The sequence below is a fragment of the Lepidochelys kempii genome, chromosome 6, assembly GCF_965140285.1.
Source record: "Lepidochelys kempii isolate rLepKem1 chromosome 6, rLepKem1.hap1, whole genome shotgun sequence".
In the NCBI taxonomy this organism is placed as follows: Eukaryota; Metazoa; Chordata; order Testudines; family Cheloniidae; genus Lepidochelys; species Lepidochelys kempii.
Genome location: NC_136385.1, coordinates 19214607 through 19238575, shown reverse-complemented (window position 1 = coordinate 19238575; position 23969 = coordinate 19214607). Strand labels below are relative to the sequence as shown.

Genomic DNA, 23969 nt, shown 5'->3' with positions numbered 1-23969 from the left:
TCCTCCAGGGCAGATTGGAAGAGGCCCTGGGGGTTTTTCGCCTTCCTCTTCAGCATGGGGCACGGGTCACTTGCTGGAGGATTCTCTCCACCTTGAAGTCTTTAAACCATGATTTGAGGACTTGAATAGTTCAGACATAGGTGAGAGGTTTATTGCAGGAGAGGGTGGGTGAGATTGGGTGGCCTGCATTGTGCAGGAGGTCAGACTAGATGATCATAATGGTCCCTTCTGACCTTAATATCTATGAATATATGAAGTTGAAGCAGCTGGGAAGAGCTGTGATTGTGATACGAGGAGATCTGGGTCTGAGTCTCCCCACTGTGTATTCTCAAAAGAAAGAGGTTCCTGTGAAACTTGAGGTTGCAGTCGGTATCATTCCAGTATAGAATTGTGGAGGTTCTTTCAGGAGCAGGGTATGGGGTGCGATGGCTAGTGTCAGTAGTGAGGTGGGATAGGAGAGCAGTCTGTGGATTTAAGGATGGGAAGGGAAGAGTATAGGTTGAGGTGGTAACCTGTGTGAAGGGATTGTAAAGAGTATGAAGTGGTTGTTAAATTTTACAAGTGTGCCATTCTCTCAGGGGAGTAGGCTCAGTGTTTGAGTGCAGGGCAAGGGCAGGTAGCAGAAGTCCATCACAGTAAAAAGGCAGAGTGCAAATGTGTGTGTGGTATGGGCATTCTGAGACATCACTCAGAGAGGGCAGAGTGAGGGTTGTGTGGGCATTTACTTTAATTTAATTTTTTCCAAAATGTTGATAGTTCATTCTCAGATTTCCGCCCTGGGTGGGTTTCATACGTCCAAGTTGCAGGCTCAGACGGATGTTAAATGGCCCATTCATCTCAATGAGATGTTCTCAGCTGAATGATAATACCCCATGGAGATTAATGCAGCTGGAAAAAATAGCTCTGAGACATTTGAACTGCTCCATTCATTTCAGTGGCTGTTTCCTTCCCGCTCCTCAGTGCTGCAGAGTTTCTGATATGTGCCAAGTGTCTCAGCTCTTAGCTCCTCATCCCAGTCTCAGCACTGTGTTCTTGGTGCATTCTCTGAGCAGGCCTGTTCTAAGCTAGTGGGCAGGGCTTCCCCAGATCCTGGCTCACATGCGGGGTAAGAAAACGGGCTCAGACACCCCCAACGTGCAATGCCCCTGTCACATGCCTCACATGAGGGCACCAGGGATGGGGGAGGACACACCGCTGTAGAGGGGTGGGGGAAACCCAGATTGTGGTTCACACAAATTATTATCCTCTTGTGCCCATCGCTCACCCTCGTCCCCCTTCCCAGCTCCCCTTCCTCTCCTTCCCACTCCCCAGACCCCCATTTCCTGAGCCTCAACCCTTCATCTTTTACCCCAGTAACCCTCCCCTCCAGCAAGCAGTTGCTTGTGTAGTTATTTTATTTTCAAACAATACTTTCAGCACCTTCTGCATATTCTGCCATACTCAGATTCTATTTCCCCCACATTAAAATCTCCCTGTAATAGAGGCAGATTGGAGCAATATGCCTCCTTCTTTTACTTCAGATTTCTGTTCCGGATTGGATTTGGACTCACACTTCCAGGGGTGGTACTCAGATGCAATTATTGTAACACATCCCCAAAGTTACCCAGGTCCCGTGATGGGTGGTTTTCCAGATGGTAGCCTCTCTCTGCACATCCTCAGTTTATGCCTTTAGGCACATGAATAAGCGCTCAAAACTTTTCAGACAGCCTGGAGCAGGAGCAGGAGTGGGGCCTGCCCAGGCCGGGTCTCTCAGGAACTACTTGCCTGGCAGGGCCCCTTGTGTTGGACCGTTGAGCTCTTCCCCTGCCAGAGGGGCTGTTTCGCCTTCCCTGTTGGCAGGAGCGCTCCTACAGGGCTGCGTGGGGCCATCTCCCCCTCAGCCTACCCTGCCCCCTGCCAGGCAAACATTGAATTTTTAGGGGCTCGTGGAATGACAGCACCCCAAGGCATGTGCCTACTGTGCCTAATTGGAAGCCCAGCGAACAGAAAGTTTTTAATTCCTGCACATTGAAAGCAAACGGCCATTGTGTGTGAGATCAAAGACCAGTGACTAAGTGCAGTCCTCTTTTCCCGCCATGAAGAAAGAACCGATGTATGGCCATCCTGACCACTTGGTTTCTGTGATAAGAAGCTATAAATATGGACACAAGGAAAAATTCTTCATCTTTTGACTGTTTGAATTCTTATTTTTTTTCCTCATTTTAGTTACCACTCGTAAGTGGTCCACTCCCACACATGCCTCCTTCCTGCTCTGTACATCTTCTAATGTTCTGCTCCTTTTGTGCTGAATTGTAACGTGATCCAACTGGTTCCCTGTTCTGTGATTTGATCACCTCCATCTCTGCTACCTTGTGAAATTACAGACTGTAACTCCCCTGTACATATATCTTTACCTGCTTTAACCTCTCATTTCTTTTTCTGGGAGTGTTTGTATAGAGGACTGGAAGCCTAGGGTTAGTGGGACTTGAGTCACCTGACCTGTGTCTAGAAACCCTGAGCTTGTGCATCTACTCTGCAGTTTAACCCTAGGTTAAGAATTATCTGACCGGTGCTTGAACCTAGGACTCTGGCACCCACACTGCCGTGCACAGACCCCAGTCAAAGTAACCCTATCCCAGAGTGCCTCGCTTCCGCTCCCCATCCAGTGTCAACACTCCTGCGCTACGAATGTGTTACACTGGGTGAAAACTCTCCAGCCCATCCCATTTCCTAACTGTGATGGTGTTGTTGATGGGACTCAGGTGCCCATAAGGACACACGAGTACCGAAAATGCATAATTAGCTCCTTTGGTGTCTGTCTCAGTAGAATGACTGCAGTTTGTCAAGATACTGAACTACCATCTAATCTGAGAACTGGTCTCTCCACCTCTAGGCTGAGTCACACTGGCAGGAAAATACCCATGTGCTCCTGTTCTGAGGATAATTAGGACGTCAGTCTCCAGGGCTGTCAAATTAAACTTTGCAATTCTTAATTTTTAAAGTGGGCTGTTCAATGAAGGCGCTTTTGTCTGGTTGGGTATTTTTTATTTACTTTTGTCTGTTTTGAAGTTTGACATAAAATGTAGGTTTCAGAGGAAAAACACACCCCCACCCCAGGCTGGCTGCTGCTGGCTATGGAGCAGTGAAGTGTATCCCCAGGGCTTGGGGTGCAGTGTGCTCCACCATCCCGTCACAGCCCTGGAGGCAGGGATAAGGGATCGCCGGGAGTCTGTGGGGAAGTTTAGATGCTGGCTCCCTCACACCGCCCTCACAGTGCACGCTGCCTGGACACCTCTGCGCACACAGCCTCAGACCAGCTGACTGGTAATTTAGTATCGTTCAAAGTAGATGTATAAGAATGTATGTAGTATTTAAACTTCATGAAAATCTGGTGGGATGTAGCATGCATTGTTTTAACTTATCTGTACCCTGTTCTAATGTAATAGCAAACATTTGCATTGTATATGTCTTTGTAAGGAAGTAAGTAACTCATCAAACAAGAAAGAAGCTGTGTGTAATGCAAATTAAGAACTCTAACAGACAGGGCCAGATTTACACGTTACGCGCCCCGAGGCACAGCGTCTTCAGCGCCCCCCGCCACCCAGATACGCCCTCCACAGCCCCCCCCACAACTGCACAGCACCCTGCACAACCCCGCCACTGTCCAGTGCCCACCGCACATCCCCACTACCTCAATTGCCAGTGCCCCACACAGATCCCCAACTATCCAACGCCCCAACACACACAGACCTTCCCTGCCCTGCAGTGCCCAGCACTCCCCCAAACTTCTCACTGTTCGGCATCCCCCACTCCCTCACTGCCCAGCATCCCCGAACAAGCCCCCGCAGAGACCCACTCTCCCTTACCCTGCCCCCTGGCCACCTAACCAGCACCGCTGGGAGGGGACTTTGTCTGCCAGGCTGAGCCGGCCGCGCGGCCAGGGCCGTTCAGGGATTGCTCTGGCCCCTTGGGAATGGTACGATTAGCCAGGATGGAGAAGGAGGAAGAGCAGGACCGAGGCCTGCCCAGGCCGGGCTCCCTCAGGGCCCATTTGCCTGGCAGGGCCTCCTGTGTAGGTCTGCTGAACTCTTCCCCTGCCACAGGGGCTGCTTCGCCTTCCCTGTTGGCAGGAGCGCTCCAGCAGGGCTGTGTGGGGCCATCTCCCACTCAGGCAACCCCGCCCTCTGCTGGGGCCCGGGAGTGTCAAACTTTGAACTTTTAGGTGCCCCGAGGCATGTGCCTACTTTGCCTAATTGTAAATACAGCCTGGCTCACAGAAAGGCGTTAATTCCTCCTACGTACATCTTCTAAAGTTCTGCTCCATTTGTGCTGAATTGTAACGTGATCAATCTGGTTCTCTGTTCTGTGATCTGATCACCTCCATCTCTGCTACCTTTTGAAATTATAGAACCAAACTCCCCTGTACCTATATTTTTACCTGCTTTAACCTCTCAGTAACTTTCATTTCTTTTTCTTGGGGTAGGTCTACACAGGAATGGAAGCCTGGGTTAGTGGGACTGGAGTCACCTGACCTGTGTCTGGAAACCCTGAGCTTGTGCATCTACTCTGCAGTTTAACCCTAGGTTAAGAAATCTATGACCTGTGCTTGAACCTAGGACTCTGGTGCCCGCACTGCAGTGCACAGACCCCACTCAAAGTACCCCTATCCCAGAATGCCTAGCGCCTACTCCCCCTTCCAGTGTGGACACTCTAGCTCTACAAACGTGTTGAACTGTGGGAAAACTCTACTGCAGAGCAATGAAGTGTATCCCCAGGGCACCCCAGGGGTGCAGTGTGCTCCACCATAGAATCATAGAATATCAGGGTTGGAAGGGACCGCAGGAGGTCATCTAGTCCAATCCCCTGCTCAAAGCAGGACCAATCCCCAATTAAATCATCCCAGCCAGGGCTTTGTCAAGCCTGACCTTAAAAACTTCTAAGGAAGGAGATTCTACCACCTCCCTAGGTAACGCATTCCAGTGTTTCACCACCCTCCTAGTGAAAAAGTTTTTCCTAATATCCAACCTAGACCTCCCCCACTGCAACTTGAGACCATTACTCCTTGTCCAGTCCTCTTGTACCACTGAGAATAGTCGAGAACCATCCTCTTTGGAACCACCTCTCAGGTAGTTGAAAGCAGCTATCAAATCCTCCCTCATTCTTCTCTTCTGCAGACTAAACAATCCCAGTTCCCTCAGTCTCTCCTCATAAGTCATGTGTTCCAGACCCCTAATCATTTTTGTTGCCCTTCGCTGGACTCTCTCCAATTTATCCATTTCCTTCTTGTAGTGCGGGGCCCAAAACTGGACACAGTACTCCAGATGAGGCCTCACCAGTGCTGAATAGAGGGGAACGATCACGTCCCTCGATCTGCTGGCAATGCCCCCACTTATACATCCCAAAATGCCATTAGCCTTCTTGGCAACAAGGGCACACTGTTGACTCATATCCAGCTTCTCGTCCACTGTAACCCCTAGGTCCTTTTCCGCAGAACTGCTGCCAAGCCATTCGGTCCCTAGTCTGTAGCGGTGCCTGGGATTCTTCCGTCCTAAGTGCTGGACCCTGCACTTATCCTTGTTGAACCTCATCAGATTTCTTTTGGCCCAATCCTCCAATTTGTCTAGGTCCCTCTGTATCCTATCCCTGCCCTCCAGCGTATCTACCACTCCTCCCAGTTTAGTATCATCCGCAAATTTGCTGAGAGTGCAATCCACACCATCCTCCAGATCATTTATGAAGATATTGAACAAAACCGGCCCGAGGACCGACCCTTGGGGCACTCCACTTGATACCGGCTGCCAACTAGACATGGAGCCATTGATCACTACCCGTTGAACCGCCCTGGGCTCCGTTCGTGGAAGTATTAATCTACTCGCTGCTTTTCAGCCGCCAAAATAAACACCGCTATTGACCCAGAGATGTTATTTTTAGCACCGATGTTTTTTGCTAGGAGTCTTTCTAAACACTAATAAATGCCCAGGAAAAAGTCAATAAAATACAACCTGAAAACGAAGGGCCCTAAGCATAACATTGCAGCTCAGTTCTGTGCAGGGAAAACCCCTTCTTCTTAATGTCATGAAGCCACCAGTATGGCCCACAGCAATTCCAACTACAGCTTGGCAAGCCCAGGGATCCCGGCAGGGGCATCTTTGCACCCGAGAAAGAATCCGCCACCATCCCGCCACAGCCCGGGAGGCAGGGATAAGGGATCCCCGGGACTCTGTGGGGAAGTTTAGAGGCTGGCTCCCACTCACTGCTCTCACAGTACACACTGCCTGGACACCTCTGCACACACAGCACCAGGGAGGGCAGGGGGAGCCCATGAGAAAGGGACTGTGAGGCTGTCTTGCAAAGGGGGAAGGAGCGGCATGGCTCTCAGCTCAGCATGGCTGGGGGAGGGATGACTCCCAACATCCTGGCAGCCACAGGCACAAACTTTATTTCTCCCAGTGGATGCTCCACCTCACCTGCAATGGGGCCAACCCTGGCAAGTGATGGGTGACCAGCCGCAGGGCACGGAACCGCTATGGCTGGTGGCTGCTGAGCACCCACTATTTTTTTTCAGCCCCGGAGCACCCATGGAGCCAATGCTGATGCTGGCAGCTGGGAGCTGCCTCCCACCAGTCAGCATTGCTCCCTGCTTCAGAAAAGCTCTCCAGAGCATCGAGGAGGAGCCATAGACAGAGCTTCCACCGCAGGAGGCTACGGGGAGGTTTTGGGGCTGGCTCCCACTCGCTGCCCTGACAGTGAACAATGCCCAGGCACCCTGCACACACAGCCCAGGGAGTGCAGGGAGGCCAGAGAGTGGAGTGGGGACGAAGCTGCTGCCCTATTGGGATGGGGAACAGCTGGGTGTTAGGGATCATCCTCCCCGGGCCGTGCTGAACTGGGAGCTCTGCCCTCCCTGGGGCTGTTTGTGCAGGGGTACCTGGGCAGCATGCACCAAAATCTGGCTGTGCTCTTGGGACCAGGAAGCAGCTCTCTTTGCAGAAAGCTTCTTCTGATCAGTCTCCATTGAAAACCCTGCAGGCTCTCTGACAGTGTGCTGGCAGACCGCTGTTCAGCAGACAATGGGTTAACGCTGATCTGAGCTGCTGCGGTTTGCAAAGGGCGATGTGGCTTCAGTTTGTAACAGAGTGCAACAGACTGCACCACCCATTGTCCGCACAGACAGGACTAAGGAAGTTGCCCCAAGGAACTGTGGGATACATCTGGAGGGACCCGAGTCAAGTAAGGGCCACATGCACAGAGGAAAGAAACAGGGCTCGGACCCTAGGTCCCAGCTTAACACGGGCTCGGATGCTCCAGTCCTGCAGGGTCCTGGACCCTAGTTTTGAGACCTAGATTACCACAATTGATTTGTGGATACAAGGGCAGTTAGGCTTGAGCCTAGGCTTATGTTCCTGTGTAGATATACCCTTAGTAATGAATCTCTCAGTAGCTTACTATAGGATTGGATGCCAGTGTCTTTGGTGTGAGATCTAGGATGCAAATCGCCCTTGGAGAGTGACTTGTCTCATGGAAGGTGTCCACACTCCTAAGTCCCCCCCAGACAGCTTGACAGTCCTGGTCTAAGGAAAGGGATGTGCAAGTGTAACCCACCTTACCTAGTATGACTCTGTCCCCCTCTAGTGGCTGGACCACATGGAAGAGTTGTGCTAAAATCACTCGAGTTTGCAAAACTGACAGTTCCCCACCCCGACCTGAAACCATGATGAAAACCAAAAACTTGCACATTTTCCCTTATTCACAATGGCTGCCATCTCCTATTACTCCCAATGAGGCTCAAGCCAGCAATATGGCTGCCATTTCCTTATAGTCCATCTGCTCGTGGAAGTCAGGCTGCCCTTCAGAAAGTTGGCTGCCACCTCCCGCTGTTTACAATGAGATTGAAGCCCTGCCCACGAGCAAAATGTTTTTGCCCTCTGTTTTGGGGGCTATACAGGGCACAGGGACTGTGAGGTGCTTCAAGGACAGTGCTAAAAGTAGATGGAGCAAGTGAGGGGGAGCAGAGTATTGGGGGGAAGAAGGAGACAGATTTAGTGGTGCAGGAAAATGGGCTGCAGGGCGATGTGTGGGACGGAAGGGAGAAGATTGAAGGGGGCTCTGGAGGAAGAGGAGGAGTATTTGCGGGATGGAGCACTGTCTAGTCTCTGGCAGAGACGTGGTGGTTGGGGGAAATCAGGGAAATGCTGCTTCTTGGAAAAGGCTAAAACAATCGCATAGTATGTGTACTGTGACTTTATCACTTATACCAGGGGTGGGGAACCATTTTTGTATCAGGGGCCATTGACCCACTGAAAAAATTAATGGTGGGCCACACACATTGAACTCACTTGCCCGTGGGGGCTCGGGGCTTCCCACCTGTGGTGGGATGAGCCAGTGCTCGTAGCTCAAGCCCCGGAGGGGCGCTGAGATTCAGGGCTCCCCCCCACACACACACGGTGGGACAAGCTGGCGCTATCAGCTCCAGCCCCTCGGGGGTGGGGGTGCTGAGGCTCAGGGCTTCCCACCTGTGGTGGGATGAGCCAGCACTTGCAGCTCCAGTCATGCGGGCAGGAACCCCTGAGCCTCCCCGGCGCCCCCCACGGGGCTGGAGATGTGAACGCTGTCTTGCCCCGCTGCGGGGGGAAGCCCTGAACCTTGGTGTGCCCCCCGGTGGGTGAGTTGAACGTGTGCGGCCTGAGGGCCAAATGAAAATGAGCAAGGGGCCGGATCCGGTCCATGAGCCATAAGTTCCGCACCCCTGACTGATATCTTTATATGAATAAGTTTCAAGTTCTTTAATATGTATATCTGTAACTCATCAACCCTAACAAGAGTGTAAGTTGTATGTGCAAGAGTGAGGTCAGTGGTCCTTGAACTATTTACGATCCAGCCTTTCTTTTATCCAAGGAAATAAATTTGGAGGGGAGAAAGTCAAGACGGTGACTGGAAAGGGATAGCAGTTCCTCTACGTGATGGATGAGGAGAAATTAAATGCAGTCTCCATCTGTGCAACCAGGGAGAGGCATGAATTTCTGTGTACATTAACGATTGATTTTTCAACCTGATATCATCTCACACGCATCAGCAAAGGAGTAGAGGGGAGTTTATGAGTCAAAAGGGAGACGAAAAAAACACACCACAATTAGATTTTTTTTTGAAGTCTCATGATTTTCAGGGGGCTTAACTCATGATTTTGGAAGTCTTAATGTTGGCAGTACTGGGTTGTTGGGTTTTTTGGGTATAAAATAATGGTGTCTGTAACATCAAAATGTGCTGCATCTGGGATTTGCTCAAAACCACTGGGCTCTGTCCTCGGCTGCACCAACTTCACACTCTGCGCTGATGAGGAGACTGAAAAAACTGGTTATAAGCCACCTCTGCACTCCCCTGATCCTGGGCCAGGTGGGGGACAAAACGGCCTCTGGTCTAACACAGAGGAACCTCAGGGCTGCCCCAAATTACTCCAGATGCTGTGCTGGCCTAGAAGAGGTGGAGCACCGTGCACTCTGCCCTGGACATACAGCTCCACGCTCCTCCACACCCCCTACGTAGAGGCAGGGTGATGTAGGGAGTGGGTGATACAGAGTTCTCTGTACCTGCTCTCTGTCACCAGAGGTTAATCCTGAGTCAGGGGGATCCTTAGCTGCCCCTTTAGGGCAGCTGCCCAGCTGCTGTCCCTGCTCAACAGGGGCTGAAGCCTGAGTCCACTACGTGCCCTGTAGGATGTTGTGATCCTCCCTGGTACCCGGAGTTGAACTCACAACATCAGTGTTACCAGGCACAGACGAAAGGGAGCCGGCTGCTACTTACTGTAGATTCTGTAGTTTGCAGTTCGGGTGTTTTAGCCCCTCACACAGCAGCCGCACTCCGGCCTCTCCCAGTTCGTTATACCCCAGGTGCAGCTCTGTCAGGCTCCGGCTGGTTCTGAGAACAGCAGCGAGATCCCCGCAGCCAGCGGCTGTGACACGGCACGATTCCAAGCTGCAGGAGAGAGAAAGGCAGAGAGGGGGCATCAATGCGTGAATGGGGCTCGTGACGGCTGCTCTGACAGGTGGCCCCACCCACCAGCCCCTCTGTCTGACCAATCAGCATCCAGAATGAGTAAGACGTCCTGTTACAGACTCTGTCCCGAGTCCCACCCCTTGTCCAGTGAGAAACCAGCAGTGGGTGGGACTTCCTGTCTAAATTCCACCCCTTGCCCTTTACCAATGAAAAATTAGAATGGCCTAGACACTTCAAATCTCTGCCACTGACCAATGAGGAAGAAGGTTTGGGGTAAGACTCCTTCCTAAGCCCCACCCCCTCACTCTTTCCACTGACCAACCAGAATTTAAAAAGTTGCCCTTTAAGTCCTGCCCACTCAGGTCTTAACTAATCAGGCTGGACTTGGCACTGATCAGCACCGGGATGGTGCGACCCAATCAGAGCAGGCCCATTGCGACAGGGAGGCTGTCGGGGGAGCCCCCTCCCCAGGCAGCTGGGCCAGGCTCAGAGCAGGAGCTGGGAAATCCTGACCCTCCGCGCCCCCGGCACTAGCTCTGCTGCTCCCCTGCAGGACACAGACGCCTCCTGTCTCTGCCCCCAGCTCTGAGCCTCAGACCTGGGGATGGGAGGCAGCTGCGAGGCCCAGCACTGGCAGCATCACACCCACGCCCAATGGGAAGGTGTGACAGGACCCCCAGGGTGCAACCTGTGACTGTAGGACCGCTGTGCCCCCTTTACTCTCTATTCTGGGGTGTCTGTCACAATGTCTTACTGGTGGCAAGCAGCAAACCCCTGCAGGTGCTGTTACCACTCAGTACAACTGCGTGTGGAGCCCCACACCCAGCTAGATTGCGTGAATGCTCCCAGAGCCACTCATGAACCACAGAGAAAGGCATCAACCAAATCCCCCCAGCTCCAAGAGTTGTAGTTTAGGAATATACTGTCTTCAACTGCTCAAGAACCTTTCTTGAGAAATGCCAGTTTATTAATTGGAAATTAAATGGAAAGTGGATAATACACCAGCCTTTGTAACCTGAGCAGATTTCCCAAGCACTTCAGTCAAACTCACTGGTAAGGATAAACATTAAACTAAGTTGATTGATTACAAAAGGTCGATTTTAAGTGATTAGAAGTGATAGGCAAAAAGTCAGTTAGTTACCAAGGAAAACAAAACAAGTGCACAGTCTGAATCTTAAACCTGTAAGACACTAGGTATTATGTAGAGCAAGCAGTTTTCTCACCCCACTGGATGTTACAGTTCATAATACACAGGTTTCACCCTGGAAACCTGGGCCTGTCTCCTCTGTTAGAGTCTATAGAGCGTCTTTAAATTAATTAATTTAAATTAATTAAAACTTTATTTGAAACATATTTTGCTTCTCTATATTACAGTATCAGAAGCCTCCCCTTCCAAATGACACTCTATAAATGGATGAAACTGATCCCGTGTGGACAGAAGAGTGAACAGGATTGTTAGCCTTTACTATTCTACATCAGCTGCATAGCTCAAAGGAATAGTCAGTCATCTTTTGATCCTGACCCCAAGTCAGTTTGACCTCCCACTTGGGGAGACATTTGGAAAAGGCAGGATAGCAGATTGCTAAACTGTGTGTCTGGGGAGAGTGTTATTTTGGGGAAATAGTTCCGTGAATGCTTGCTGGCAAGGAGGAGCATTTTAGGGGTGCAGAAGTGCAGAATAGCGGGGAGAGGGATTTGGGGCTGAATTGAGGGAGGGGGATAAATGGGGATGGGTGGCAGATGAGGTGAAGGGGCTGAAGGTCTAAGGAGGGCGAAGGACACAAAGGCGTGAGTGGCAGGGTGCTTGGGGGAGATAGGGGTGCCTGTCACCCCCACATTCTTCCCTTCGGTATGTGCCAGGATTTGGGGTGTCTGAGACCCATCCCTACCAGCTCATGTGAGCCAGGTTTTGGAGGAGTTGCATTTCTAAGGGTGTCTGAGTCCTGCTCCCTCCATGTGTGCCAGGATCAGGGGAAGCCCTGCCCCTCTGGGTGGGCATTTAGAAGAGGCATGCTGGGAGCAAGCACCAAGAACACACTGTTGAGACTGGGGTGAGAAGCTGGGCACGGGTACCATGTGACAAAACTGTCAAGGTTTTGGGCCATAGAGCACGGATGAGATTTCTCTCACTGGCCCTGTTAGCAGCACATTGCAAACATCTCAAATCATGACCATTATCCCCTTTCCGGTATAACAAAATATACAGAAGGTAGAGGAGCACTGAGAGCTCACAAAGCAACCATGTGGCCTTATGGAAAAACCACTGGCCTGGGACTATTCCTAGCTCTGCCACTGGCACTGAGTGAGCTTGGGTTAGCCATTTCATCTCTCTGTGCCTCGATTTCCCATCTGTGAAATGGGGATACATGATGTGAAGGTCTTAGAGAGCAACAGATGAAAAGCACGATATAAAAGCTAGGTCTTTTGATTATTACCTAGTCACAGTAGCTTAGCAGCTGCAAACCTAGGTGACAACCACCGACAAACATTTCTCTGTTTAAAAAACGAGCAAATTAAGTGGCAAGTAACTTAGATAACACGGAGTCAAGGCTGCCTGGTGACAGCTTGTGCCCTTCCAGAATGCTGAGTTCAGCGAAACTCAAACTTCTCAAACCAGTAATCACAGAGTTAAGGTAAATACACAAACAACTTTAACTCTGCTCTCTTTGAGCGATGGCGCAATGTGCCACAAACTGGCATTCTGCCTTTTCATCGTGATGCAGAGGCTCTACCTGCACTTGCCTGACACTCAAACACTGAGCCTACTCTCCTGACAGAATACCACACTGGTAAAGTTTAACCTCTTCATACCCTTTTCCAATCCCTTTCCACTTGCACACAGGATACACACAAACCCTATGTCTTCCCCTTCCCATCATTCAATGTACAGACTGCACTCATATTCCCCACCTCACGACTGACAATACCCATGGCAAGAAGATCCTAGTGCCCTGCTACCTACACGACCTACTCAGTTCTGTACTGAAATGATGCCAGACGGGAACCTCAAGGTACACATATGTCTCTTTCCTTTGATAACACAGAAGCAGACGCAGACTCAAATCACCTCATATCACAATCCCAGCTATCCCAAGCTTTATCCCGATTTATTCATCCATCATTCAATAGAGTTGCGCTTAACACCACGAACGTTTTGCCAGCTCGGGGTGGGGGGAAGTTAAGGATGCGTGAACATTTACCTTAACTCTGAAATTTGATTTTTGCTGAACTCCACATACAGGAAGGACACGGGCTATAAATGGGCAACAATTAACTCTGTGTTAATGAAGTTTTCTACCATTTAATTTAGACTGTAGGATCTTCCAGGCAGAGACTGTCTATGTGTATTGTTGCTCCTGACACCAGTGTCCAGTTCTGACTTTGGTTTTACCCCTCTCCTGAGAGGCAGTAAGTGTCCAAGGCCTTGCAGATCAGAGGAGAAATCAGTGACAAGGAGTCTGGGTACACTCGAAGTGCACCTGTAACTCTTCTGTAGCTCACTCAGCTCCCTCTCTCCCAAAGCTGTGTTTACATAAAACCTTCCATAACTGAAACACTGCATGTCTCCCCAAGACTGAAAGGTTGCTTACATCTGAAACAAAAAGAATTGGGACACCTGTAACAGTGCCACCTGGGGGCACCTGCCATAACAACATATCCCATGCCTCAGACCCTGATCTCAGCCAAGGCATTTTACCACTATTGCAATTCACTAATAAATAATACTACAACTCCTGTAAATAAAATGTGGAATTGATTCTGCCACCACCTGAGTTGTTTGTGGTTGACGGGATGAACAGAGGAGCTCATTGGAGCAACTTTTCATTGAGATATTGGAACCCAAACAGAAGACCCTCTGTGACGGGTTTGGTCACAGAGACCCCCTTGGAACTGTCACCTGACATGCTGAATTTACCTATGAGCCCTTTTTCTCTGCCAGTTTGGGCCTCCAGAACCCTGCCTTGTTGAGCCAGACACGCTAGCCTGCTGCAACACAGACTCAGGGTCTGAACCACGACCCCAAAGCTGCAGACTTAACTGAAAACAGCTAAGCAAGTATTCCTGTCTCCAGCACCCAGACACCTAGCTCCCAGGGGGATCTAAACCCCAAATAAATCCTTTTTATTCTGTATAAAGCTTATACAGGGTAAACTCATAAATTGTCTGCCCTCTATAACACTGATACAGAGATACGCACATCTGTTTGCTCCCCCAGGTATTAATCACTTACTCTGGGTTAATTAATAAACAAAAGTGAGTTTATTAAGTATAAAAAGTAGGATTTAAGTGGTTCCAAGTAATAACAGAACAAAGTAAGCTACCAAGCAAAATAAAACAAAACACGCAAGTCTATGCCTAATACATTAAGAAACTGAATACAGGTAAATCTCACCCTTAGAGATGTTCCAATAAGCTAGACTCCTTCCTAGTGTGGGCCAAATCCTTTCCCCTGGTACGGTCCTTGTCACTTCCAGCTCAGGTGGTAATTAGGGGATTTCTCATGACTGGCCGCCCCCTTTGTTCTGTTTCACCCCCTTTTATAGCTTTGGCACAAGGTGGGAATCTTTTGTCTCTCTGGGTCCCCACCCCTCCTTCTCAATGGAACCTGATACATCCATTCTACCCTGTGCCCAGGGTTCCTGCATGGACAGGTCTCCCATGATGCAGCCTCCATCCACCCATGATGCATCACACCTGTTGGTCAGAGGAGAGTCCACATTGCACTAGGGGAGATGTAGACCTCCAGGGAGTCTAGCTCATAGAAGTATGATGACCCAAGATACAGCTCCCATAAGGCAATGTGCTAATAGGGACAAACAGTTGAATGAAATGTTTTGGGTCAGTTCAACCAAAAATATTCTCACACAAAGTTTCTATTTTGTGGAAGCTGCATTTTCCTTCAGGAAATCATTCCAGTGGTAAATTCTTGACCAGCTCTAGACAATTGTCTGCACATGTCATTAGCTGCCAGAGCAAATTCTTCTTCTTTAAGTATTGGAGCATAAAATGTACATGATCAAGTAACAAATTCAGTTACTGCTACAGACCTGTAGGTCTCGCTCCTCAGGAGGGAACAGGATGCTGCAGATGCACTGAGCAGCGGGATCTGCTGCAGCGTTGTGACTCCAGCAGCCAAGGAGAGGGGTGGAAAATGGATGGAGTGGTACATACTCTGAGATGGGAAATCACTGACAGTGGGTGGGTGGGTGGCGGGTGGTCTTTGATAGCAGTTGATAGTTCCTGTCTGCTGCAGGCTGTGTAATGAAAAGTGGCACCTCCTGATCATCAAGAGGGAAGAGAAGGAAGAGGCTAAACAAGACGGATGGAGGGAATAAAAGGATAAAACAAACAGCGCCGAGATGAGTCCTATCTACCTACAAACTGTTAGGGAGAGCTCTGAGACCTTGATAGAGGCCTGGTGGCAGAAGCACCTCAGCCCTCCAGGCACCATATTTGATGTTCTGGGGACAAAAAAGGGGAACTTGCATTGGACGTTCGTGGCATTAACCCCAAAACTCCAGTGAGAGACAGCGGCTGGTGCAACAGGAGGCTGATTTTGCGGCTCACTCTGCTCATGCTTTTCCAGAGGGCTCAGCATCCAACGTGCAGATCCTTTGAAAATCTGGTGGGAAGTGTCACAATGGGAGCTGCTGGGTGTTGAGCAACTTTACAAATCTGGCCTCAAGTCCTCAGAGTTGCCCAGAACCTCAGAGGCCTGGGATGGGGCTTCTATCTTGAAAGCAGACGAAAAAGAGCAGAAATGTATTGAAAGAGAAAAAGGAAGAGCCACAGCTTTCCCCAAAGGATTTAGTTTTTTATAATGAGTCCAACATTGGCACCTACCCTGTTTGTAACTGTAAACACACAGCTCCATCCCCAACAGGCTGCACTTCAAAGGGTTTTTCTTCAAACTGGTGGAGGCTCTCAGCTGGGAGCACATTCAGCCCCAGCTCTAGGAATATCAAAGACAGAAGCCGCCATGGCTGGGGCTGAAGCTTAAGCCCAAGCTGAGCATTTTTGCTCAGTTGGGGAGGTTTAAATCTTCGGAGTCCTGGGGTCTCTTTGTTTTTATTAATTATATATAGGAAAATTCGAGGTGGCAAAAATTATTAGAATGATCCAGAGTTCAGGATTGGGCACACTGCCGCGTGGCAGGGGGCTGCTGTGTACGTGCCGGGTTCCAATCCTGGAAACAGAGCGGTGAAATCGCATCTGCACAGTGTGGCTCTGCGTGCCGGAAGATGGTGCTCTTGAAGGAATTGTGAGTTGAGAGCTGGATAAAAAGGTCTGCCGTAGTTTGCCCACCCCATATTCTATAGCCTCCAATCTCAGTTTTAACCCCGGCCAGTCCCTAGATCTCACTGACAGTGCCACCGTTGGCCCAAGCCCATCTCTACACCTAGCTGCAGCCTACACCCCAACCACTAGGCCTGCTGTTCAGAGGCACCGCCTGACACCCTTGCTCTGACCCAGTACCGCCAGTCTTATATTCTACTGTCTGTCCCACCAGCCCAATTGTACAGATATTGATCTCAAAAGCCCAAAGAGTTAAAGGTGGCTATAAACTCTCTGCCCAACATTAAACAGCGATAGGAAGGTTTGGGGACAGATAGTATGAGTCTCTGTGATAACGGGTTCCAGAGGACTCATTGGGAATAGAAGAGGACATGTGAGTCCATCGTTTCTGAGATCAGAGGCAGGAATAACTTAGATTTTTGTGTATAACAAAACATTCAGTGTAAATTAAAGAGTTTTTAGTCCTGATTTAACTGTAAATCTTCATGCATACTTAATCATGGAGATGCTACTACCCCTCTCTATATTTTCCTAATCAACCAAAGTTGATGCTGGGTTTTAGATTGCAGTGGTGTGTACATCTATTGGCAAACAATCATATATATTTGAGGTCATGTGGTATGGGTGCACATCTCCCATAACAGTCTGTGTTCTTAGTGCAGAATTCAAGATGAATGCTCTTCTTCTTCTAAGTGAATAGAATATTACCTTTGAAATGTATGAGAAACTTCAAAAATCCTGCATTTGACCAAGTGGGTTATAGACACGAAAGCTTATGCCCAAATAAATGTGTTAGTCTTTAAGGGGCCACAGGACTCCTCGTTGTTTTTGCTGATACAGACTAAGACGGCTACCACTCTGAACCCGTCAAAAGTCCTGGAAATTCTACCTGACATTTCGAAAATGTCTGATAGATGATTATCCTCTACCTCTGGTCAGCCCTGTCTGGATTTAGTTTTCCCCCCGCAAAGCTCTTTGTAGCCTTCATAGGTTTGTTTCAGTCTTGTGCGGTCGGTAATCAGAGCTTTCTGAATTTTTCTGACACACTATAGCAGATCACAATGTGTGTATCATGCTCAGAAAATTCATCAATAGTACTGGCTCAGATGAATAAACTCTGATTGAGAAGTAGCTCTACTTTAAAAACCTTAACCATATAAAACAGAGGCCATCTCTGTGAAAAGGGCACATTCGGAAACTAGGAAGCACAGGAGAATGGGCGAAGCTCTGTAAGAGTAAGGCAAGTCTTGTGGTTAAAGCCCTGGAGTAGCATGAAGGAGATCTGTGTTCTGTTCCTGGCTCTACCACAGACTCCCTGGGTAGTCAAGTCATTTCATGGGTCTCAATTTTCCATCTGAAAAATAGGAATCATCATTATTCTTTCCCCCCACTCTTTGTGTGTATGGTCAATTTAGACTGCAGGGTCTTTAGGGTAAGGCATGTCTGTGTATATTTTTGTTCTTGCTTCTGACACCAATGTCCCATTCTCACACTAGTGTTACCCTGAGCCAATCAGTAGCAAGTGTTTCGTGTCTGGCAGGTTGGAGGAGAAATCAGAGACATGAAGGCTGGGTAAATTCTAAGTGTAACTTGTTCTATTTACACATATATACCAGTTCTGGAATGACATGGTCACATGGCACACAAGGCAGGCCCCGCTTTCAGAGATCTCAGCCCAGCACTTCCCAAGGAGAAACTCTGCCTCAAGAATGGACGGTAATCAGAGCCAGAGAGCAAAGTCTCCCGCTGCTTGCACAGCTCCCTCTCTCCCAAAGCTACCTACCTTTACACAAAACCTTGCATAACTCAAAAAATTAACACAGCATGTCTCCCCAAGCCTAAAAAGTGGCTTCTGTTCTTTATAAAAAGAACTTGGACGACGAGTGGCACCTGCCATAACAGCATATGTGGTGCCTAACACAACACACCACAAGACCCTGAACTCAGTGGGGGAATTTTGGCACTACCGTAATACACTACTGAGAAATAATACTACAACCACCCTAAACTCTATGTGGAATTTATTCTGCCCACCACCTGGGGACCAGTGTCTCCAAAGGAAACAATAAGTTGTTGATGGCTGATTTGATGACAAGAGGAGCTCATTGGAGCAACTTTTGGTTGAGACACTGAATCCCAACTAGGAGAGCTGCTCAGGCATGACGGTGGCTGCCGAGCATTACTTGCAGTATCAAAGTGATGGGCCATGAACCATGACTGAAGAACAAGCAGCCAGAACTTCTGCTGACCAAATCAATACTGTATTTGGTGCTGAACAGCAAGAGGCACAGAGTCTCTTCACAGGTAAGTTGTGCTTAAAAATTGTTGAAGAGTTTCTGTAAAAGGGCCACATTTGGTAGCGTGATAGCCAGAATGTTTGGCTTCCCGTCAAAGAGTTGCTGAAACAAGACCCCCTTCATGAAAATTGCTTTCTACTGTGAACTAAAAAATCCCTTTCACACAAACATAAATCTTTATATTTAGTCTTTACTGAAAGTGGTCCTGTAAACAAGTCAGACCTGCAGAAATATGCCTGTTGTCATGTTCTGCTTCGGCTTATGCCTCTAACTGGATATTGAGAGTGAGCAAGATGGAGAAAAAATATTTTTAACACCCCCCATTGTTTGGTCGTTCTTGTTTTTTACTTTATTTGATTTAAATTGGAATTTTTATTGAAATCAAATACATTTTTTCTTTTTAAAAATAAACAAATTTAAAGGTAAATTTCAACTTCTGACATCCTGTGCTAAAACCCAAACCTACCATAATCTATTTAAATAATTTAATTTAAATAAAGAGTAATAATAGTCAAGCAGTATGTCTTTGTGCTGAAGTTTTAAAGAAAGTCAAACCATTGAACTGGTGGAACTTGGAAGTCACTGGCTCAGCAACTGGAAGCCCTGGGAATCCTGGCTCCAGCTGGGGCTCAGCTTCAGGCAACGGGGAGCCTGGAATGCTGAGAACTGTGGCTTGAGCTGGGGAGCAGCTCCTGGCTCCCTGACACAGAGCTGGGAGCCTGGACGCCCCTACTCCCTACCTCTGAGGTTCCCATCTCAGTCATTACTCCCTGGGCTTCTTGGCTTGTGACAGATGAAGCAGAAGAGAAGAAAATCCAAGTGCCAGTCATTACTCCCTGGGCTTCTTGGCTTGTGACAGATGAAGCAGAAGAGAAGAAAATCCAAGTGCCAGTGTTGGGAAAAGCCTAGAAGAAATAAACGTCTGCACAAAGAATTCTTCCATACCTGCTCCTTAGCCGTGAAGAGGCCATGAGATCCTCCTTCTTCTCTGCCACAGTAACCAGTAAGTCACACCCTACTGAACTTTTCTGGACTGTCAATCACTTTGTCAACCTAGAACGTCTCCTCAGCTCCACAGCCCAGTACCATTCATTTCAAGGGACTGGTACCCATTTTACAGAGATGATCTTCCACGTCCACTATGGCCTCTGTGGCCAAGAGGGATAACACGACATCCTCCTTCTCAGAATTCTGCCCATTCACAAAACCAGAATCTCATAAACACTAGAGGAAATCTGAGTCTCCACCTGTGACCCTGATCTTTGATCTTCTTGGCTGCTTAAGAGCAGTAAGAGCACCTAGAACCTCTACTAAAAAAATATTGTCATCAACTCTTTTGAGGAGAGAAATCTTCCCTCCCATTCTTGACCATGCAGCTATCTGACCAGACTACTTAAGAATCCATTGCTTGTTGCAACCAATCTTACAATCTACCACCGAATATCATCTGGTTTCCCATTTCTGAGCAACCTCATCCAACTTCACCATTTCATTGGTGATATCCAGCTGGGTTTTCACACACAGAACAGAGATGGCACTGCTGAGACTGATGCGTGACCTCCCCTAGTCCATGGAGGAGGGGACTTTTATTGTCAGGGTTTGCAAAACAGGGACTGATCCTTCTGTTCTTGGAGTCAATTGTACAACTTTGACTGATTTCACAACAGAGTAAGATCAGGTCTTCAGAGATCACTGTGTAAAGAGTTACTGACTATCAGTACTGCAGGAGGCTACTAATGATGGTTTATTATTATTTCTTGTAATCCTCACATGGGGTTTCTCAGTTCCTGGAACTCTAGTCTTGGCCTCTCAGGGCCCTGTAACACTGCCTGCAGTGACACAAGGGTGTGAGTACCAATCTGAGGAAAGACGGTTAGGAAGCACGGCACAAACCTCAAATTGGTTGTGAGTTCTATTCTTAGATTTCACCAACCAATTATCAAATGGAAACTCCTCAGGCACTGTAACAGCACAAACATGGAGTTACAAACAGTCCGCTAGGGTACTCCAATCTATCTTGTGTACCTTGGTGATAGATGGCCCTTATACCAAAAATTTCAACAATATTCGGGTTATTCCCAGTCCCAAAGGACCAGTCCCTTTGCCAGGTCAATGGCCCTTTCGATCTGACACCAAAGACAAGGCTTGTAGCCAATCCCATACAAGCTTCTATAATCAGCAAGCACTAAATGTCCTTTAAGGCTAACCCAGTCTAAGCAGCTGGGGATCTCTAGCTCCTGTCTATATCTCCTTGGAGCTTTCTTCTTCCGGCACAATCTCCTTTCAACCAATCAGAAGGGGTCTCTTTCAGTGGGCTCCTGAAGAATGTCTGTTGTTTCTGTGGAGTCTGCTGGCTGGGTCAGACTTTGCCCACTCTGTTCTGATAGCGAATTCATGACTGTCACAACTCTTCCAGCGTCCGCTTCAATCAATATATCCTCAGTTTTGGGGGCAGCCAAGCTCAAATTCTATTCCCCTGATACATTATCAGATGGTCGTTATGTCAATAGTGCCCCCAGTCTATGAGCAGTAGCATCTGTGTCCAATAGGAAAGGGGGGTTGAAACATGGAGAGGCCAAGACAGGAGCAGTCACAAGAGTCTTTTCCAACTCTGAAAATGCCAAATCACACGCCCATGATCACCAAGATGGTTTCCCTTTCTCACCCAACCTATGCAATACTTCCTTCTTGACCAGAATGTACTAGATAAGCTGGTTCACATTTTGCAACTATGGTTTCCTCTTTTACTATTTGCTGATTGTCCATTCGGCAAAGAACAGTAATCCTTTCCTGCTTCCGATCCACATGAATTTTAGCAACTAAAATTCCCCCAGAACCTTGGGTCTCAAAGCTCGTCTCAACCACACTCCGTCTTTCCCTTGCTGACAAGCGAGCACAGCACGTCGCTGTTATTTTTGCACCTAGAGGCAGGACAAATTGCTCACCGCAAACCAACTGCCACAAATCATTGCTTTCAGCTGGGCCACAACTTGAAAAGGAATTACCACAGGCTGTGTCACACTGTCCAGAACGGCTCACAACTGTGAATGCCGACCTCAGGAGAAACTGTAGAAAAAGGGCAGACACTCCAAACTGGTGGTATGTTCTATAATAGATAGAACAAGCCAGTAACAAATGTGAACTCCTGGATCGCGCTACCAGTCCTACCTGGGAGTCATAGACAGACTGGAGAGTCCATCTTGCCACCCAGACAAACTGAACTTTGTGACAAAAGTGGTGTCACTTACCCCAAACATCACACCACATCAGGTTGTTCCTGGTCCCAAGAGACCAGTCACTTAGCCCATATCAACTGGTACTCTGGACTTTACACCAAATACAACACTGGCAGCCAATTTTATAGTAAACTAACTAAAGGTTTATTGACTAAGAAAAGGAAATGAGAGCAATTGAGAGGATAAAGCAGGTGAAATATATTAACAGGTGAGTCACAGTTTGTAATTCCAGATTGTGGCCATGATGTAATAAACTGCCAGTTTCCTAAAAGTCTTTTCAGGGTACCCAGACTGTCTCTGGGGATCTCGGCTTTGCATCTGGTACACGTCCCTGTAAAAGTCCAAACAGTCAGAGATAAAGGATCGTTCTCTGAATCCATATTTACAGATTCTTCAGTCAGAAAATAGGCTGACAGCTTCTACCCACATGGGCTTTTCCTCTGATGACAGGAAGTGAGAAATGCCTTTAGAGTCTCTGACCTCTGGTCATTATATACAATGGCCACTTGCTTTGAAACTAGCATTTCACAAGACTTCTTTGAAATGAATGAAATATAAAATCCCTCTGACTCATTGTGTGTGAGATCAAAGACCAGTGCATTTCTCTTTTCCCGCCATGAAGAAAGAACCGATGTATGGCCATCCTGACCACTTGGTTTCTGTGATAAGAAGCTATAAATATGGACACAAGGAAAAATTCTTCATCTTTTGACTGTTTGAATTCTTATTTTTTTTCTCATTTTAATTACCACTAGTAAGTGGTCCACTCCCACACATGCCTCCTTCCTTCTCTGTACATCTTCTAAAGTTCTGCTCCTTTTGTGCTGAATTGTAACATGATCCAATTGGTTCCCTGTTCTGTGATTCGATCACCTCCATCTCTGCTACCTTGTGAAATTACAGACTGTAACTCCCCTGTTCATATATCTTTACCTGCTTTAACCTCTCATTTCTTTTTCTGAGGGTTTTTCTACACAGGAATGGAAGCCTAGGGTTAGTGGGACTTGAGTCACCTGACCTGTGTCTAGAAGCCCTGAGCTTGTGCATCTACTCTGCAGTTTAACCCTAGGTTAAGAATTTTCTGACCTTTGCTTGAACCTAGGACTCTGGCACCCACACTGCTGTGCAGAGACCCCAGTCAAAGTAACCCTATCCCAGAGTGCCTCGCTTCCGCTCCCCATCCAGTGTCAACACTCCAGCGCTACAAATGTGTTACACTGTGGGAAAACTCTCCAGCCCACGCTATTTCCTAACTGTGACGGTGCTGTCGATGGGACTCAGGTGCCCATAAGGACACATGAGTCCAGAAACTGCATAATTAGCTCCTTTGCTGTCTGTCTCAATAGAATGACTGCAGTTTGTCAAGATACTGAACTACCATCTAATCTGAGAACTGGGCTCTTCACCTCTATGCTGAGTCACACTGGCAGGAAAATGCCCATGTGCTCCTGTTCTGAGGATAATTAGGACGTCAGCCTCCAGGGCTCTCAAACTATTCAAATGAAACTTTGCCATTTTTATTTTTTAAAGTGGGTTGTTCAATGAAGGTGCTTTTGTCTGGTTGGGTTTTTTTATTTATTTTTGTCTGTTTTGAAGTTTGACATGAAATGTAGGTTTCCGAGGAAAAACACACCCCCACCCCAGGCTGGCTGCTGCTAGCTATGGAGCAGTGAAGTGTATCCCCAGGGCTTGGGGTGCAGTGTGCTCCACCATCCCGCCACAGCCCAGGAGGCAGGGATAAGGGATCCCAGGGAGTCTGTGGGGAAGTTTAGAGGCTGGCTCCCTCTCACCGCCCTCACAGTGCACGATGCCTGGACACCTCTGCACACACAGCCTCAGACCAGCTGACTGGTATTTTAGTATAGTTCAAAGTAGATGTATAAGAATGTATGTAGTATTTAAACTTCATGAAAATCTGGTGGGATACAGCATGCATTGTTTTAACTTATCTGTACCCTGTTCTAATGTAATAGCAAACATTTGCATTGTATATGGCTTTGTAAGGAAGTAACTCATCAAACAAGAAAGAAGCTGTGTGTAATGCAAATTAAGAACTCTAACAGACAGGGCCAGATTTACACGTTACGCGCCCCGAGGCACAGCATCTTCAGCGCCCCGCCGCCCGAGATACCTGCTCCACAGCCCCCTACCACAACTGCACAGCACCCTG

The 23969-nt window shown here is 48.1% G+C and overlaps 1 protein-coding gene across 1 annotated transcript in view; it reads right to left on the bottom strand.

Annotated features, from left to right (window-relative positions):
* LOC140912507 (NACHT, LRR and PYD domains-containing protein 12) overlaps positions 1 to 23969 on the bottom strand; it is a 284723-nt gene that overhangs the window by 132944 nt on the left and 127810 nt on the right. The window contains exon 8 of the mRNA XM_073346992.2: positions 9778 to 9948. Coding sequence (XP_073203093.2) covers positions 9778 to 9948 — 171 coding nt within the window. The remainder of the gene's footprint in view (positions 1 to 9777; positions 9949 to 23969) is intronic.